The following is a 20,249-nucleotide window of genomic DNA, read 5'->3' on the forward strand; positions in this document are numbered from 1 at the left end:
TCTTACCATCTCATAGAGCTCATCTAAGAAAATAATGCAATATGTAAGGTGAAGGTGGTCTGAAAGGTCATTTTAATGTACTTTATTGTATCAGAAATACTACTATAATCTCAAAGTTACAGTTTCAGAGAGACCACTAAACTTGCATCATATGTCACTTCCTCCACATGGGCCTGGCCTGTTTAAGGTCATTTCTGTGCATGTTTTCTACAAAACTTTGCCCTAGGTGTTTCCCTTCCTGTTCCAGGAGGAAGGCTCTTGCCTATCCTGGGGGAGCTAATAGCTGGATGTGGGCATTCCCTAACTCTGACCTTTCTTCAGTCAGCTCAGGCTGCTGTGTATCCAAGTGAGAACTGAGGAGCATCACATCATCCCCAACAGCACTCGCCTGCACCCAACGATTTCAAGGTCTACCAGTGTGCCACCTCCTATAAAGGCACACAGCAAAATCTGTTCTGTACAGCTATCCATGTTTTACGTTGTCGCCATTCTTTGGTCAAATGGGTGTCTACAAACTTTAGTTCTTTCTTCTTCTTGCCTTCTTCACCTTCAAAGTCATTCAGGGAGTACAGCAAGTCTTCAAATAATGTTGTGTCATCCGATGCCATTCTGTTATAATGCCACAGGAACTCAACTCTTGTCTATGTCAACTAGTTTATGGTAAAACTGGTTTCGTTATATGTCATTTCACTTAAAATAGCAATATTAGTACTTAATTATACTACTGTTAAGCAAGTACTATGCTATGTTATGTAGATCCAAAACTGAATAAGCCTTCAAGTTGTTCAAAGCTTAATAGGAGAGACAGAAATAGAAAAATAATTGTTTAACAAAGTAAAGAGGTAGTCAATGCACTGTGGTGTCTTGAAGGAGAAGGACACCCTGGTAAGACAGAAAATGGTGACATTGCAAGAGGCTCCAGAAAGCCAAAACGATCTCAAAAAAGAACAAAGGTGGAGGACTCACACTTCCTCATTTCAAGGCTTACTACAAAGCTACAACTGTCAAAACAGTATTGTCCTGGCCTAAGGACAGACATATAGATCGAAGGGACAGAGCTGACTGTCCAGAAATAAACCCATACAGCTCTCTGGTCAGCTGATTTTTGACAGGAGTGTCAGGACCACCCAACGGGTAAAGAAAACTCTTTTCAACAAATGGCACCGGGAGAGCCAGATGTGTACAGGCAAGAGAACGAAGCTAAATCCTTACCTTACACTGTATACAAAAATTGACTCAAAAGTGGACGGAAGGCCTAAATGTAAGTGCTAAAAGTATAAAATGCTTAGAAGAATATGCTTGTAATTTTGGATTGGTAATAATGGTGTCAGGCCCTATAGCTCAGGGGTTAGAACACTGGTCTTATAATAATGGTGTCTAAGGTATAACACCAAAAGCACAGCATCAAAAGAAAAAAATAGATAAATTGGACTTCGTCAAAATTAAAACTTTATTGCTTCAAAGGACACAAGCAAAAAAAGTGAAAAGACAACCCACAAGAAAAATTTGCAAATCATGTATCTAGTAAGTGGCCTAGTATCAGACTATAAAAAGAACTTTTACAACTCGACAATAGAAAACAACCCAATTTAAAAGTGGGTAAAGTACTTCCGCCTCTCTGTCTTTTTCTGCCTCTCCCTCCTTCTTTCTTAGTATCTCTCACTTCTTCTCCGTCCCTGTCACTCTGTCTTTGTCTGTCCCCCATCTCTGTCACTTTCTTTCCTTGCCTGCCTCCCTCTCTGCCTATCATTTTCTCTCACCACTTTCCCTCAGTCTCATCTCTATCGGTGTACCTCTGTCTGTCTCTCTCCTCCTCCTCTACCCCACCCCCACTTTAGTGCTGTGCATCAGGCTTGGTTCAGCCAGGGCGGCAGTAAATGGCGTGTCCTGCCTGCAGTGTGTGTATCCACCTCTCACTGGCTCACAGAAGCCTCCTCTGAGTCCCTCTGCATCCTACAGCTACCTGCCCATCCCCTGAGCCACTCCTCCTTTGTTAGGCTGTGGGGCACCTAGGCCTTGGGTTCCTGGCACTGGTAAGGTCTAAGGAGGCACTTTCCCTGTGCTTTGCTTCCTCTCACCCTCTCTACTGGGAAAAAAAAAGATGAATTAGAAAATTACCCCAGAAAGCCTAAAAAAAATGGGCAAAGGATTTGATGTGACATTTCTTCAAAGAAGATATACAAATGGCCAATAAGTACATGAAAAGATGCTCAACATCCTAGTTATCAGGAAAATGCAAACACAAATGAAAACCACAACAGGACACCACTTCACCCCCATTTGAATGGCTATAATTAAAAAAGGAGAGTTGGTGAGGATAAGGGAAAATGAGAACCCTGACTCACTGCCGGCAGGCACGCAAAATGGTGCAGTCACTCAGCAATACCTCAAAATGCTAAACACAGGGCGATCACATGACCCAGCAGTCCCACTTTTAGGTATACATGGCAAGAGAAATGAAAACATATTTTCACACAAAATTTGTATGTAAATATTCATAGCATTACTCATAATAATTATAATGTGGACACACTTAAATGTCTACTGACTGATGAACGGATAAACCAAATATGGTATAACCATACAATGGAATATTATTCAGCTATAAAAAGGAATGAAGTACTGATACATGCTACCCCATGAATGAACACGGAAAATTCTGACTAAGTGAAGAAAGCCAGTCACAAAAGCTACATACTGCATGACTCCGTTTATGTGAAATGTCCAGAATAGGCAAATCTGTAGAGACAGACAGTAGACTAGTGATGGAAATGGGGCTGCACTGCTCTTGGAATGGGATTTCTTTTTGGTGAATAAAGATGTTCTGGAATTAGTGGTGGTAACTGGATGGCCTTGTGAACACTGAATTATACAAGGTCTGCCTAGAAGGTATCCAGCATGTAATATGAAAATGAAATGAAAAATAGAGGCATTTATTTAAGAAGACAGAAGATAGAAGAAACACTGTACATAGGACAATGACACCTCAGTCCCTTTCAAAATAGGCACCTTAGGACTTCACACAGTTCTCCCGATCGCCATCAGCTGCACTGTCATATTTTCCTGAATCCCATCAATGGTTTGAAATCTGTTCCCTTTCAAAGGTGATTTTAGTTTTGGAAAAAGACAGAAGTCACAGGCCACCAAATCTGGGCTGTAGGGGGGCTGAGTTACCTGGGTGATTCGATGTTTCACCAAAAAACTCTGCACGAGACAAAATGCATGAATGGGCGCATTGTTGTGATGAAGCTGCTAGTCGCCAGTTGCCCACAGCTGCGGCCTTCTGAATCATCTGAATAGTTTCCACGGAGGAATACTCAAGCTTAACACAAAATCTGATGCAGATTCATTCCTCTACTCATTCAATCATTTAGAAGGCGACAGCCACACAGTACACATGCTCACTCAATTGTGTCTACAGCTTCCAATGACTAGTACAGTGGAGTTATAGTTTGCGCATGTGCACTCCAGTGTACTCGCCTTGGCTGCCAGGTTACACCGATGTTATACAAACCATTCTCATTATATTAACAATGGTTGGGCTCTTTCAGGACAGACCTTGTACATTTTGAAAGGGTAAATTATACCTCAATTTTTTCAAAGGGGGCAGACATTTCTGAAAAGGATGTGCTCACTGGGCAGACGACAGTGGGACGAGAATTCTAACCCAAAAGAATAGAATGAGAAAAGGCATGGAAGCCACAAAAAGTAACGCATTCAGGGCAGTGGAAGTGGCTCAGAGGCTGGAGTGCAGGCATACACCCAGGACTGCAGAACTGACAAGGCAGTGCAGGGACACCCAATGGAAGGCCTGCATGCTAACCAGGGAGGCCGCAGGGCGCCTCTGATGAGAACAAGGTCTCCCAGGGGCACGACCTGGCTGCACAGTTTGGCTCAACCCACCTTGTCAAACTTGGTATCATCAACAACTCCACTCCACTTTGGTAAGCCCAACATTCATTCTCACCATTTATAAAATATGTTATTTACAGCAGCAGCTATTCAAAGTTTTCTCCCCACCAGAATGTAAACTCCTTGAGGACAGCCCTGTTTCTAATCCTGACTATGGAAATGAAAGTACGGAGCAGCCCATGGAACTCCAAAGATGCGTAATGAGAAGGGCAATTTCCACAAAGTTCTGAGCTTCCCTCACTTTACAAACTTCTGTTCAGATGGCCTCCCTGTTCGGAATGTTCTCCTAATTACAAGTGTGTTCAAAACTGCGCCACCCTTTATGGCTTATTTCACATGCCATTTCCTTACAAAGGCTCTTCTCATCTTCCCACCTGGACATAAACTCTCCCCTCTTTTAGAGAGGGTGTATTTTGTACTTTTCTTATTGTACTGATTTTTTATGGTTCTATACTGCAGTTATTTGGACATTCCTCTCATTTGACACATTTCTTGCCCCACACCTGGAATCTAAGAACTTTGACATAAGGGCTCTGTCCTTCCCAGCCACGGAACCCCCTCTACCATGCTGGAGAAAGCCTGAACAATTTAAATTGTTCAGTTAGCAGCAAAAATGGAAATGGAGCCAGAAATAAGCATGATTATAAAACAAAAGTTTTAAAAAATCCAAGAAGACACAAAACAGGACCCAAGCACAAATAACAGACAGTGTATGTTGAATCAATCTGTGACCACTTGGCTTGTTTATATCTGGTCATTTTCATCACATGCATTTCATTTTGCTAGAACTCCGGAAGACTCAGACAAAGAGTAATGGCCTCTCAGCCGCTGTGTTCCCAAGCCTGTGGTTTTCCTATGACATAAACAAAAGATTCTGGAGGTATGGTCTTTGTTAATATTTGCTGGTGTGTGTCTGGGGGAGAAAGGGGTGGTGGGGTGGGAGGGGAGTTTGGGAGAACTGCACCTAGTGAACTGACAGTTCATATAAGCAACACCTGGAGTGTTAAATCCCCTAAAACTGTTGTTTTACTGAGGGAAAAAATCCACTCTTACTTTGGTAAACGTAAAAATTCCTTCACCAGTTGCATTCCAATCTAAAGTGTGTGCCAGTTCAGGAGAGACGGCAGCTGGCACAGATGCTATGCAGGGTGCAGTGAACGCCCACCAGCAGCTAGGGGATGATCAGAGCCCACAGAATGAATCTTCAGAGCCACGCTCCTTTAAGGAAACAGGTTAACTTCAAGCTGCCTGCGCAGAGTTTTCTGCTTGTAAACATCGAGGATACTGGAAGTACACATCCACAGCTGATGGCAAGAGGATCAGTCTTCTGAATAGAAACGTTGTGACAACAGCTACTCAGGACTCCCCACTTAGCTTCATAAAACCCTGATGCCTAAGTTTTGGGTTTAATCCTATTTTTGTTAAATATTTACAATCTACTACAAACCCAAATTCAGACCAAATGTCTGCTTACATAACCTTGTGACATGGCCACTCCTCCCGACATGAGGGAGCGAGGGCTACTATTTATTGGCACCAGGTCAGCCACTCTCCTCGTGCTCCATGCTCACAACTCTGGGGAGAGACATCCACACTGCACACACAGATAAGGCAACCTGGGCCCAGAGAGGTGAATCGTTTGCTCAACACCCCCAAAAGGAAAAATGAGGAGAGTGAGGTCCGTCTGATTCCAAAGCTAGTGGTGTTCTTTCCACTGTGCTCTGTCTGCTACTGGCTGGTATAGGGCCAGAGAAGTTCTTTCTCCAGAATTTGTAAGAATGCTACAAGGGTCTAACACTCTCACACAGGCACTGGCAAACTTTCTCTGTAAAGGACCAGGTTGTAATTAGTTTAGGCTTTGTGAGCCATATGGTCTCAGTTGCAATTACTTAATTCTGCACTTGTAGGCAAAAAACAGCCACAGATAACATACAGGGCAGGGCAAAAGTCGGCTTACAGCTGTGAGTACATGAAACACAGAGTTTATTCTTATTATCATTATTGTATTATTTTCCATATGAGCAACTGCAAACCTACTTTTGCCCCATGCTACACAGATACATGAGTATGGTATGTACCAATAAAACTTTATTTACACCTTTTGACTCTCTGAGCAGCACCATGGTGGTTGGCAAGAACAAGTGTCTTACAAAAGGCAGCAAAGAGGGAGCCAAGAAGAAAGTGGTTGATCCATTTTCTAACAAAGACTGGTATGATGTGAGAAAGAACCAGCTATGTTCAATATAAGAAATACTGGGCCCTGGTTGGTGTGGCTCAGTGGACTGCGCGCCGTCTGCGAACCAAAGGGTCTCCAGTTCAATTTCCAGGCAGGGCACATGCCTGGGTTGCAGGCCAGGTCCCCAGTAAGGGCCATGCAAGAGGCAACCACACATTGATGTATCTCTCCCTCTCTTTCTCCCTCCCTTCCCCTCTGTCTAAAAATAAATAAATAAATAATCTTTAAAAAATTTTTTAAAAATATTGGAAAAACACTAGTCACAAGAATTCAAGAAAACAAAATTGCATCTAATGATCTCAAGGGTCATGTGTTTGAAGTGGGCCTAGCTGACCCGCAGCATGATGAAGATGCATTTAGAAAATTCAAGCTAAGAAAGTTCAGGGCAAATACTGCCTGACTAATTTCCACAGCACGGTCTTACCATGGAGACAAAACGTGCTCCATTGTTAGCAAATGGCAGACCATGACTGAAGCTCATGTTGTTGTCCAGACTACCGATGGCTATTTGCTTCATCTACTCTGTGCTGGTTTCACTAAAAACTGCAATAATGGATTTGGAATACCTCTTATGCTCAGCAACAACAGGTCCTCCAAATCTGGAAATCATGCAGACAGATGACTTGAAAGAAGTGGTCAATAAACTGATTCCAAATAGCACAGGAAAAGACATAAAGAAGCCTTGCCAATCTATTTATCTGCTCCATGATGTCTTTGTTAGTAAAGTCAAAATGCTGAAGAAGCCCAAGTCTGAACTGGGAAACTCTTGGAGCTTCACGGTGAAGGTAGCGGCTCTGCAAAAGCTAAAGTTGAACGAGCTGATGGATATAAGCCCCCAAGTCCTAGAATCTGTTCAAAATTCAGACTTAATGGTGATAAATAAAAACCTCTATTTGTAATAAAAAAACACTTTATTTACACAACAGGAAATGGGCCTGATTTGGCCCACAGGCTGCAGTTTGCTGACCTACAAGGTTCTAGAGTGGGTAGCTTCATGTTATTTAGCTGAGAAATCAATAAAGAATTACCTGTTTCCAATTGAATTTATCAACAAATATGTAATCTATGTTCTATATGGTCCATGCATTCAAGGAGTTTACATTTAGAAAGAAAAGACACAGGTACATAAAAACCAAATAGCAACACAGGCAGCGTATGGTATGTGCTGAAGGAGGGAACTTGAGGGCTGACGGATGTGCAGCCATGATCACAAAATACCAGGTCCACACCTGATCAAACAGCCCTGTACTGGCACCAGAGCTCAGAAAGAGATGAGAAAACCTCCGTGTGCAGCAAAGACACGAGCCAGAAGTTACTAACAAAAACGCCCACTCTGGTGAGACCACTTAAGGTTTGCATCAGCGTCTGTCAGATGCTAATCAAAGTTAGCATCTCGAGACTTACCAAACACACCTGCTCCCTGTCTTGTTCTCAAAGGACAAGCAACTGACCTAAGGTGCAAGATAACCTGAGTGCTGCAGGAACTCCTAGACTGAGTCTTCCCTTCTCCTCCCAAGCACTTTAAGCACTGAAGAGCTGGAAGAAGCTACAGACAAGGGCTGAAGGACGCCATCTGGGTCCCTCCTGGACCTGTAGGAAGCAACACTTCTTGAACCCTTACCTTGCTCATGGCCGTCAGGGCAGGGTCGCAGGCAGCATCCAGGTCCTGAACCAACAACTGGATGCTGCTAGAGATGACACTGCAAATCAAGCAAATTGGCAGGTCACAACTTTTTTAAAAAAATGACTTCTTAAATGGCATAGCCCTGTTCAAATTTTGAGGCACCTGTGTGAAATTAGAGTCATCATTTCATCAGAAACTGAGAAAACTCGAGCTTTGTTTCAAAAGGGAATTAGTGACAATGAGGAGCATTTGGCTCTTTATTCTTGTTGCATGTCCTGGTCTCATCGAGGTTTGTGCCTACACAGGACAAAATTCCACAGCTAGTCTCCCTATTCGCTACACCCAGAATCCTTCCTCCATTTCCACCTCCAAAAATATCTGTTTGCCAAAATGTTTATTTTTTAAAAAATATTTTATTTTAGAGAGAAGGGAAGGGAAGGAGAAAGAGAGGGAGAGAAACATCAATGTGTGGTTGCCTCTTGGGCACCCCCTACAGGGGACCTGGCCTGCAACCCAGGCATGTGCCCTGACTGGGAACTGAACTGGCAACCCTTTAGTTCATAGGCCCACACTCAATCCACTGAGTTACACCAGTCAGGGCCAAAATGTTTAAATCAGAACTTGGAAAAAAGGAAGTTGAGAAAAGGAGAGAAGCCCTGGCTAGCGTGGCTCAATGGACTGAGTTCGGGCCTGTGAACCAAAGGATCACTGGTTGGATTCCCAGTCAGGGCACGTGCCTGGGTTGCAGGACAGGTTCCTTGTAGCGGGCACATGAGAGGCAACCACACACTGATGTTTCCCTCTCTTTCCCCTTCCCTTCCCCTCTCTCTAAAAATAAATAAAAAAAGAAAAAAGAAAGAAAAAAAGGAAAAATAGTTTGAGAAGAAAACTTTAATTTTTCCTCAAAAAGTGATGGAAAAGAAAGCCTGGCCTATTCCAGTCTCATTTAATGACCACAGCAAAAATACTGCAAGGCAACACCAGAGAAAGAACTATCTCAAGAAAGCTTTTCAGTCTGAACTTCTGGGACAGACACCCTCCCAACACACACATATGCACGCGTGCGCACATGCTTCAGATCTGACTGCTTACACGTTATATTCTAAAACACTGGAGGTGGGGCTGGTCCTCTGTCATTTAGGGAGGCAGGTGGGAGGCCTTGGATCTGACCTTCCTTCTGGGAAGGCCAAGGAAGGCTTTCTTCCCTTTTGTTATTCTAATAGTGAAACAATTAAAACCAAGGGGCTAAAAATGATTGAATCTGAGGAGGCAGAATGAGGCGCAGCTGCACCAGCTTCTTAATGCTGCTTCTTCGTAGTGGCTGGTGCATAACAATCCCGATCCAGCTGAAAGCCCTGGAAACCTCTCAGGTTCAGTACTGACCTAAAGCCTGCAACCTGAGACAGGCTACTTTGTGAAGGGCAGGCCCCAGGCAAATGTGTGCAAGGTACATACGTGCTGAACGTGTCCATTTCTCCAGTCAGATTGATTCGTTCAGTCAGACTTATGTCAACTTTTTCTTTGAGTTTTTCTTCTAGCTATTAGAAAATAAGAGAAAAATACTTAATGATCATCCAAATGAGTACCTTAATAAGAATACTTAACACCGACCGGGTTTGATGATTCAGGCACACTTCCAGGCACTTTTCATGTATGGACTCATCTAATTCTCACAGCTCTATGAGGAAGATTCTTCTACTATCCCCAGGATACCGATGAGTAAATGGAGGAGTGACCACCCAAAACAGGAAGTGGTAGGGCCGGGAATCACTTCCTCCAGAACCTGTGCCCTCCAGCCCTGGGCTGTAACTGTTTCTTATGACACATTGAAAATTCGCTTCACTAATTTTAAAAAAGACCCCGGTTTTTAGGATACCCTCGGCCCCATCAGCTGCAGGCTCACTCCTCAACATGGGAAACCTCTGGCTGTGGGTGGCAATACAATCAGTGTTAAAGTTTTCACTGAGTGCTCCTACACACCACCCGCTGTGCAGAGGTGTTGGGGATACTGAGGCAAAGAAAAGGAGCAGTCCCTGCTTTCAGCACTCTGCAGCCTGGGAGGAAAACACTGGCCACGCTCTCTGCCACCTCAAAGGAAAATGTACCTGATCAGGAACTGTAACGTCCCGGGAACCGACTCACCACGCATTCCCAGACCTATTTATTACACAAATGCTAAGAATAATGAATGTTTTGTCTTAAATTAAAAAAATACTGTTTGGGGTATATAAATTAATGTACTCCTTTTGGGAAGGCAATTTATTTAAAAAGCAAAACATTAAATAACCACCCTTTAAGCCAGCAATTTCACATCTAGAAACGTATTTCAATGGAATAATGAGAACAACATACAAAGATATGCATGTATTCCTCGCAGCGCTCATTAGTTCAACCAATATTTACTAAAAGCCCATTTTGTACCAGGCTCTGTAACTGAGCAAAGGAGTTATTTATTAAATGGACAAAACAGTAAGGTCTTGTTCTCCTTTAGCTCACATTCTAGTGTTGTTTGTTACTGAAAAACTGGAAACGGTCTGCGTGTATATTTGTATATTTGTCTTATCAGTATAAGGCATACTATGGGACAGGCTTACAATGAATGCTTAAACTCTTCAGCAGCCTCTTACCATCACACTTCCTAGCCATGATCTGGGTCCTGTCCATCTCTCTGCCCACTTACAGCTTTCCCCCTTGCTGCCTTGGCTTCAGCTACATTGACCAGTTAAAGTTTTAGAAATACCAAAGTCTGTTCCCCCTCAGGGCCATTATACTTCTACTTCCTCCCCCTGACCCTCCTAAGCTCCTCACTTGGCTGTCTCCTTCCCAACCCTCGGGTCTCTGCTCCAAAGCCCTCTCCTCAGAGAGGCCCTTCTTGACCAGTCTACTTCTGTAGGCACCTCCCTAGCTAGCACTGCAACTTCTTAGCACTTACCACAAAACTGAAGTTACAGCTTGGCTTACATGTCTATTATCTGGCTCCCCCATCAGTTCTTAGTTCCATGACAGAAAGAAACTTGGCTACTTCGTTCACCACTGTTCATTAACACCAACTACATATATAAGTGCTTCATAAAGATCTCCTTAACAGCCCTGGCTGGTGTTACTCAGTGGATTGAGCATGAGCCTATGAACCAAAGGGTTGCTGGTTTGGTCCTTGGCCAGGTCTCTAGCTGGGGGTGTGCGAGAGGCAACCCATGGATGTTCCTTTTGTACAGTGATGTTTCTCTACCTCTCTTTCTCCATCCCTTTTACCCTTTCTAAAATTAAATAAAATCTTTTAAAAAATCTCTTTAATGAATGAATGAATAAAAATATCCCATGCAAATGTTAAGTGTAACAGTGTTATAATTAGTGAGCCAATATTCATAATTACTGACATTTTTAAAATTTTATTTTTCCAGTTCTTCACTGCTTGGATTTTCTTAAGTCTCTGATTTCTTCCTCCACTTCCTTTTGCCCATCCCCCAACCCTTGTGATGTTTTTAAAGAAACTGGGTTGTTTGGCTTGTGGATTTTCCCATAGTTTGGATTTTGCTGATTGCACCCATAAGATATTAACTAACATGTTCCCTTGTTCCTTGTATACGTTGTAATTTGACGTGCTGTTGACCCTTGAACAACATGGGTTTGAACTGTCTACTTATATGTGGATATTTTTCAGTAAGTACAGTAAAGATTTATCTTCCTTTTGATAAATTACCTTTCCTCTAGCTTACTTTGTTGGGAGACTCAAAAGGTACACATGAATTTTCGACTGTGTGCAGGGCTGGCGGGGAGTGCCTGTGCCCTTATCCCCGTGCTGTTCAAGGGTTAACTGTAGGAGCCTGGGCAGATTCAGGTTCTTTTTTCCTTCTCAGAAAACTGCTTCATGATGGCGTTGTGTACTTCTATCAGTGGGTACGCGATGTCTGGCTGCCTCTCTTTTTGTAATATCAGCAGCCATTGATGGTCAATGCCCAGATCTGTTATTCTACTAGGAGTTGTAAAAAATTATATTCTACTTTTTTCTTTGTATTTTATTTTAGTTTTTATTTTTTAAAAAATATATTTTATAGATTATGCTATTACAGTTGTCCCATTTCCCCCCTTCTCTCCCCTCTAACCCGTATCCCCTCTCCCACCCACATTTCCCCCCTTTAGTTCATGTCCATGTGTCATACTTATGAGTTCTTTAGCTTCTACATTTCCCGTACTATTCTTGCCCTCCCCCTATCTATTTTCAACCTACATTCTATGCTACTTATTCTCTATACCTTTTCCCCCCTCTCTCCTCCTCCCATCCCCCTGCTGCTAACCCTCCATGTGCCCTCCATTTCTGTGGTTCTGTTCTGTTCTAGTTGTTTACTTAGTTTCTTTTGGTTTTGCTTTAGGTGTGGTTGTTAATAATTGTGAGTTTGCTGTCCTTTTACTATACATGTCTTTTCTTTATCTTCTTTTCTTAGATAAGTCCCTTTAGCATTTCATAAAATAAGGGCTTGGTGATGATGAACTCCTTTAACTTGACCTTATCTGAAAAGCACTTTATCTTCCCTTCCATTCTAAATGAGAGCTTTGCTGGATAGAGCAATCTGGGATGTAGGTTCTTGTCTTTCATGACTTGGAATATTTCTTTCCAGCCCCTTCGTGCCTTCAAGGTCTCTTGAGAAATCAGCTGACAGTCTGATGGGAACTCCTTTGTAGGTTACTGTCCCCTTATCTCTTGCTGCTTCTAGGATTCTCTCCTTCGTTTTACCTTGGCTAATGTAATTATGATGTGCCTTGGTGTGTTTCTTCTTGGGTCCAACTTCTTTGGGGCTCTCTGAGCTTCTTGGATTTCTTGGAAGACTGTTCCCTTTGCCAGATTGGGGAAGTTCTCCTTTATTATTTGTTCAAATACGTGCTCAATTTGTTGCTTTTCTCCTTCCCCTTCTAGTACCCCTATAATTCGGATGTTGGAACGTTTAAAGGTGTCCTGGATGCTCTTAAGCTTTTCCTCGATTTTTTGAATTCTTATTTCATCATGCTTTCCTGCTTGGTTGATTCTATCTTCCTTCTGGTCCACTGTATTGTTTTGAGACTCAGATTCCTTCCTTTCACTATTGGCTCTCCTCCGCGTATCTTCCTGCATCTCTTTTATGGTAACCTGCATCCTTTCATCTAAATTGCGCCCCAAATCAACCAATTCCGTGAGCTTTCTGATCACCAGTGTTTTGAACTGCGCATCTGATTGGCTATTTCTTGGTCGCTCAATAGGATGAGTCCTGGGGGACTGATCTGTTCTGTTGGAAACATATCTTTCCCTGTCTCTCCTTTTTTTTTCCGGTCTGGTCGCTCTTGTTATGGTGGGGGGCGGAGCCTTAGGTGTTCACCGGGGCTGGGCACCCCAGTCGCTAGATTGTGACGTTATCTGTGGGGGCGGGGGCGGGAGCGGGGACAGGAGGGAACAATGGCAGTAGTTCGTTCTCCTGGGCTCAGACCCTTCTCTGGGATCCTGGGCTGCAAGCTCTGCCCTGGTCCACAATCGCTGCCTCACTGGGTCCACCAGCCGCAGCTGGCGTACTCAGGGATCACCGTTGTGTTCTTGCGCCCCGGATGGCTGTCGCACCAATTTCGCGCCAAATTTTCCCCGTCCTCCGCGCACCGCCTACCCGCACCAGCCCCGCATCCGACCAGCTCGTCTTCTCCTACCAGTCTGAATGTATGGGTCTACTTCAACTTCTTGGCTGTCCGACTTCCATTCAGATAAATCCTCTGTCAGTTCTGAGTGTTATTCTGTCTGTAAATTATTGTTGTTCTAATCTTGGTTGTGCGAGGAGGTATGGTGCATCCACCTATTCCTCCATCTTGCCGGAAGTCCGAGTAGGTGGTCTACTTTTTTCTTCTTCACTTATTAACTAAAATTCTGTCTTAAAGAGATACTTCCAGCCCTGGCTGGCATAGCTCAGTGGATTGCGCACAGGCTGCAAACCAAAGTGTCACAGGTTCTATTCCCAGTCAGGGCACATGCCTGGGTTGCAGGCCATGACCCCCAGCAACCACACATTGGTGTTTCTCTCTCTCTCTCTCTCTCTCTCTCCCTTTCCTCTCTAAAGATAAATAAATAAAATCTTAAAAAAGAAAAAGAGATATTTCCCATTGTCAATTATTTGGTTCTCCTGAGGTACCAATCAGATAGGAAAGGCAGGATAAGAACTTCCCCTTTATTTACCAGTATGAATTCATAGCCATGGTTTCTTAGTATCTTCAAAGGTGATATATGAATTTTTAAAAAATCTTTATAATCGAACAGATTGAATCACACTGATGTTTCAATCCACTGTAGCTCATACTCTCACTGATGTCTACCTGTCCCATCTCTGACCATTAGGGCTCATTCAGGTTGGGTCCTGCACGAGTTTCCCAGGGCCGCCATAATGAGTCACTGCGCACATGGAGCCTACAGCAGCAACTCTCGCACAGATCTGGGGGCCAGAAGTCCAGAATCAAGGTGTGGGCATGGATGGCTCCTTCTGGGGGTTCTGAGGAGGAAACTGTCCATGCCTCTGTTCTATCTCACCGTAGCTGCTGGTGATCTTTGGTCTTCCTTAGCTTGCAGGTGCGTCACTCCAATCTCCGCCTCCATCTTCACATGTCCTTCTTCCCCGTGTCTTTGAGTGTCAACCCCCACCCCCTTGCTAATGATCCAGTTATTGGATTCAGGACTCCCCTAAATGCTAGATGATCTCATCTTTAGATCCTTACTTAAGTACATCTTCAAAAATCCTATTTCCAAATAGGGTCACATTTACAAGTGGAGGGTTATAGGACCTAGACATGTCTCTTTGTACATTAAACACACTGCAGCTCCTGAGTGAGTCCTTTTGAAACGGCTCTCACAGTCTTTGATATTTTCTTGCTTTTTTTATTATTTGATGTTCTAGGCTCATCTTGTACATTTCCTACCCAAACCTGGAACTAGTCATTTCTGCAAGAATCTATGGTTCCTTTTAGTGGAAAGTGGTATTTACAGATCACAGTATAGAGGCAAGAATGTATTTACTTTTATAATCAATAAAAGCAATTTTCATTAAATAACAAAAAACTTCTATCTTCTAGACTTACATCTATCATAAGTCATTAAACTGGCCTCTGATCTACTAGTACTTGTAGAACTTCTGAGCATCTGTTCTAGAAAAATAATATAAAACATTAGGTGTTCTTTGTAGGATTACTTAGAAAAGTAAAAACTTGAAGCAGTGTGAAAATAGAGATACTGTTAAATAATTTATAGTATGCACCTTAATGGAATATTATGTGGTCAAAATAATGATTGTAATGAAGACATTACAGCAACAGGAGAAATGCTAATGCTATGATGTTAACGACAACAAAAGGACATGAAAATGTAGTCAAGATCATCTCATACAAAACTGTGTTGATGAAAAACAACTGAGGGAAAAACCCCTCCAAATTACTAACATGATTATTTGAGGGCGATAGGATTAAGAGTCATTATTTTTATAGCTTTTTTTTGGGGGGGGGCATGGTTATTCTACTTTTAAAATACGATTATTTACATGTGTGTATTCTTTCTCGTTCTGAACCCACACAAAACAGTTAAATGGTGTTCCTTCATCAAAAACTCTGTGACCCCTCCACGGAGGCTCTCACAGATCAATCGCCATCCTGCCCTGGCAGTTTAGGGACTAAATGGATTATTGTCTCTGGCTCCAAGGCCAAACCTTCGCAGATCCTTCCCTGTGTGGCTCAATATAACCATGTCCCCAAGCAGAGCATGGTATGGCCTCTGCCTCTGGCCAGCTTAGCCCCAACTGTGAAGTTTTGGGGCCACCACTTATTTGGGTTCCTGTATTCTTGCTTTGGCTCACAGGTGCTCCAAGCTATCCTGTCTGAACCGTAATTTATGACTGCCTTCCTCTGATCTAGACATGTGTAAATAATAAACTCTCAAAGATGGGAAGAGCAGAACCTTCCCCAATTACTTTTTTTTGCCTTGGCCTTAGGTAAATTCCAGATCAAATGTGAAAAGGAACTTCTAATCCCACATCTAAGGCTGAATGGAAAATTATTCTGGGTCTTCCTTGTTTTCATGGGGAACTCTGGTAGAGGCATCACCCTTTCCTGCTTCACAGTTCCTGGACGTCAACATCCAAACAATGGTTATTTGTTTAGGCAGATTGAGACTGCCATGTAAATTCCAGGAGACACATAAAAGCCCAGAGGATTCTGCTTAGCCTAGTAATACTTCTGAGAATGAAGTAACTGGCTGTGACTCATCGCCACCAAAGGCTGGGTCCTAGTACCCTTAAGTTTGTTCCTGCTTGTCTCATACAAGAGACAGGGCTACTGACCTACTTTTCAGGGGGCATGCCCTTCATGTAGCTTACATAACTCTGGGGAAGAGATCTGTCATACTTTCTTGCCTAGGCTCCTTTCTGTAGGAGCTCCTTTAACAAGGCCCTTCTGTAAGATAGCTGTCTTTTGGCTGGACAGTTACTTTTTCCTCTGTGGGAGGCCAACTGGTCTACCCAGGTTTTATGTGGCCGTATTAGGGCCCATACTCCTAGTAACCGATCTAAGTGGCCTAAATGGTTCAGCAAAAGGAAGTGGACAGTGGGCTGCCAGGGTGGCTCACCTGCTGGGTAGTGGCCAGACAGTATTCTGCCGTGCTCAGGATGCTGCAGATGAGGCAGAGTTCCTCTAAAGTGAACTTGGCTACTTCTGAGCCCTCCTTTTCCTTGAGGAGGCTACTGATGGTCAGCCCTCCACTGCTGCTTGTGGTTCTGAGGAAAATGAACAGGCAGTAGTCAGGCTGGGACTTCTTACTTGGTTCCTGAACTGGAAACTGCACATCTTAAGACAAAGAAAAGGGGGAAGTAAAGGCTGGACATGGTCCAAATAAATCTGTACACAATGAGTCCTTTCCTCCTGACCTTGCCTTGACCACCAGAAATAGGAAGAGATGATTCCAACAGGGGCCAGTGATCAGTCATATTCACTGTGATGACTCTGATATGCACAGAGAAGGCTGCTGAGCAGACTCTCTGCTTAGCTTGGAATTTCCTGATCTGTAGAGCTCATTCAGGATAATCGGTAGATCTTGGGCCCAAGAGCTACAGATTATCCTGAATTGTTTCTCTCAGTTAAGCAAATTCTGCACAGGAATCTGTATGCTGTGCCTGTGGAGGGGTTCAAAAGCAAATGTTAAGACGGTTCCTACCCAAATTCCTAATTGCCTCAAGAAACCAAAAGACATCTCATCCCTTCCTACCGATCTAATCACGTGTTCACAAAATGTCAAAATGCAGTTGTAAACTTCCTGCTATTTTAACTGTGAGTCTAATTTTTTTTAAAAGAAATAGAATTCAATGGCATTTATTTTAAAAATAAGAGAAATTTGTCCTTAAAAAAAAACCTGCCCAGCTCAATTAGTTTGGGTAGCTCAATTAGTTGTAGCGTCGTCCTGATATGCCAAGGTTGTGAGTTTGATCCCTGGTAAGGGCACACACAACCAACGAATGCATAAATTAGTGGAACAACAGATTGTTGTCTCTCTCAAAATCAATTTAAAAAGTTAAAATCTTCTGCCCAGTCTTACTGATAATCAAAGATTTGAAACATTTTAATTCCCAGCACTTGCAAGAGTGTGAGGAACTGGCACTCCAGTCCGCTGTGTGGTAGGAGCGTCACACTGTACAAAGTTTCTGGGGGTATATTTCAGGAGCTTAAAAAAATGTCCTGATGATTTGGCCCAGTAGTTCCACTTCTGTTCAGGGATGCTTTTCTGAGTATTATTTAAAATAACCAAATAGTGAACCCAACCTAAACAATCAATTAAGAGAATGATCCATCAGAATCTCAGAAGTTAACCGGGGTTCTTCTATACGTTTGATTGCTATCGCATCAGTAGAAGTGTTTTGATGAGTATTTACTGTTGCGAGTGCTGACCATTCTCTGTTGGCCTCCCAGGTCCATTCTCTGCTCTTTTCTTCCCTTCTCTATGGCTCAGGAGACTGACTTTCACAGACTTATCACCCAGGCTCCTTGGCCTTTAGGCCTCCTGTTGGGTTCAGCCAATGGGAGATGCAGCAGGAAGTCAGAGAGGTGGAGAAGAGAGAAGTTTGAGTAATAGCGAGTCCTCCAGCTCTCTGTGCTTCAGGGTGGTCCCAGCAGTGATGGGTCCTCTAGGACTACAGTTTCTATGGGGCAGACCTCTGTCCACAGCCCTCGCTCACAAGTAAGTTTCAGAGTAGTAATAACTACCCACTAGTGTTTGGATGCTTCATAATCCTCTGCTGGTTCCTTTTACAATACTTTGCCCCCGTTTCTGTGAATACACAGCTGCTTTACTTCTAACAACATCCCAGCTGAGTACAACACTTATTCCCTGCTGAGACACTGGCTAACACACTTGGGAAAATGCTCCCAGTATGATGTTAAGTGAAAGAAGCAAGGTATACAACTATAAGCAGTATAGCACCAACTCTGTTAAACAAAGACAATCATATACATTACATATATGTGTATATATACACATACATACATATATATATATATATATATATATATATATATATATGAGAAAAATATATACCAAAAGTTAAACTTGTTTTCTCTAGGTGGTGAGGTTATAGATGATTTTTGCTTTTAATCTTTGTGCTCTTCTGTGCCTTCTACTTCTTTTAATAATCAGGACAAAGGTTACTAAAAACTTTAGAATAATTTTTTATCATGGTTAAAGAAATTCTCATTGATGAAACATATCTGCTACTTCAAATCTCTTATAGAACACAGGGATTTTATTGTCTTTCCTCCAAATAATGTAACAGTCCCAAATATGACACATTTTAGTGACGATGACAAACTAATTCTGTTACTGTGGAATATAGCCATGGGGATGATTTATAATTATTAAATTCTGAAGTATTACCTTAGATCATAGTCGATTACAATAGAAATTGCTACAGTATAACTAAAACATCCAAAACTCTAGTTGAATGACTCATTTATTTCAATAAGTAATATAACAACATTCTATTGCCCCAGTGAATAGTGACATCACTCTAATTAGGAGCTGTGCTATGCAACCCCTACCCCTAAATCTCATTGCATCCTTAAACAGTAGACTCTATCCAGCACAGCAAGACACACATGCCATAGGACAGACTTTGGAACATAATCAGACCGAAGGAAAGCAGGCTCATGTCTCTCATCTACTTATCATCCCAGGATACACTCTCATTGAATGAGGCCTTAATGAAATTGACCATGCTGTTTAAAAGTTATTTCCACAGCCACCCTACTTTTTTGCCATGTACCCATCTTTGAATCTATGTAAATTAAATACATATACAAGGTGGGGAAAAGGTAGGTATACAGTTGTGAATACACAAAACATAGAGTTCATTCTTTTATTATTATTTATTAATTATTGCATTATTCTGCACACAAACAACTGTAAACCTACTTTTGCCCCCACCCTGTATAATGGGCCGACTCCCTTGAGTCCACTGTGGAAAGAGCTGACCTCCGCTGGCAGCCAGTATGGGCATTTCCTCTAGTGATCAGCTGTGGAATCTCATTTGGAGAGTAAATAATCTCAGACCCTTGGGAACTCAATTAGGGTGTTTTCCTCCTTGATACTCTTAGCAGTTCAGTAAACAACTTCAGAGTGGATTTCCTCAAAGATGACCATATTTAGGTATGTTTAGAATCTCACTTCACTTGACCAGGAGGAACAGGACTCACTTGGGCAGGTTGCCAGAGAGGATTTTCCAGGCGTACTCTCGGAGGTACTTCTGGAAGATGGTGGTCAGAGCGATCATGGGCTCCCCGGTGCTGAGCTGCGAGCACTGCACCATGCACTTCTTGTAGTAGACGAAGAGGTCGGCACAGCTGGGGAGTACGGCGCCCCCTTCATCAGTGTTGGGCTTAGGGGGCCCCTGGGCTTTGAAATCGGTCACAAACCGATCTATCAGCTCTCCAAGGTTTCTAGGAGGAAGAAAACCTGAAGTATTATTCTGTTTTAAGAAAGATAAAGCAAATGAATGTGCCTGACTGCCACAGGGAACTGGTTCCTAATGCTTTTTTGCACGTAAGATTAGATTTGTTTTTGTCCGTGTGGTCAGTAACCACCCACCGCTCCTACAGCAACAGCAGCAATGAAATGTGGCATCTGTGCGCTGCTTTATGCTTTCCAAGGCACTTTATGATTACATATAGCCCCAAGCCCCCTGTGAGGGAGATAAAGTATTACTGAACCCTCTAAGAGGTGAAAAAATTAAGGCCTAGAAAGTCTGTCACACAATTTAGTGGCACAGCTGAGCCCAGAATCCACCACTTCAGTGCAGGCACTGGTCCCAGTATACCATATTAGAACCATCTCCCCTTTCCACAAATGAAAACCCTACATAGTGACAGTAATCATTTTCTGAATCTTTATGATACACCAGGCACTATGTCAGCATTTTACACACCATTTTAGTGAACTTCACTTAA

The 20,249-nt window shown here is 42.8% G+C and overlaps 1 protein-coding gene, 1 long non-coding RNA gene and 1 pseudogene across 4 annotated transcripts in view; 1 reads left to right on the forward strand and 2 right to left on the reverse strand.

The window, feature by feature from the left end:
- Window positions 1-20,249, reverse strand: part of VPS53 (VPS53 subunit of GARP complex) — a 134,233-nt gene that overhangs the window by 28,617 nt on the left and 85,367 nt on the right. For all 3 annotated transcript variants that reach the window (XM_036033295.1, XM_036033294.1, XM_028520100.2), the window contains 4 exons: window positions 19,500-19,742; window positions 16,387-16,534; window positions 9,228-9,310; window positions 7,770-7,848 (listed from right to left, as the gene is read on the reverse strand). In XM_036033295.1, coding sequence (XP_035889188.1) covers window positions 7,770-7,848; window positions 9,228-9,310; window positions 16,387-16,534; window positions 19,500-19,742 — 553 coding nt within the window. The remainder of the gene's footprint in view (window positions 1-7,769; window positions 7,849-9,227; window positions 9,311-16,386; window positions 16,535-19,499; window positions 19,743-20,249) is intronic.
- On the forward strand, window positions 5,952-7,048 carry LOC114502857 (annotated as a pseudogene).
- On the reverse strand, window positions 11,496-13,674 carry LOC118502122. The gene is made up of 2 exons (XR_004904800.1): window positions 13,624-13,674; window positions 11,496-11,772 (listed from the first exon to the last, which is right to left on the reverse strand). It is a non-coding gene; the product is annotated as an uncharacterized LOC118502122 (long non-coding RNA).

The sequence above is a fragment of the Phyllostomus discolor genome, chromosome 8 (genome assembly GCF_004126475.2).
Source record: "Phyllostomus discolor isolate MPI-MPIP mPhyDis1 chromosome 8, mPhyDis1.pri.v3, whole genome shotgun sequence".
NCBI classification, from domain to species: domain Eukaryota; kingdom Metazoa; phylum Chordata; class Mammalia; order Chiroptera; family Phyllostomidae; genus Phyllostomus; species Phyllostomus discolor.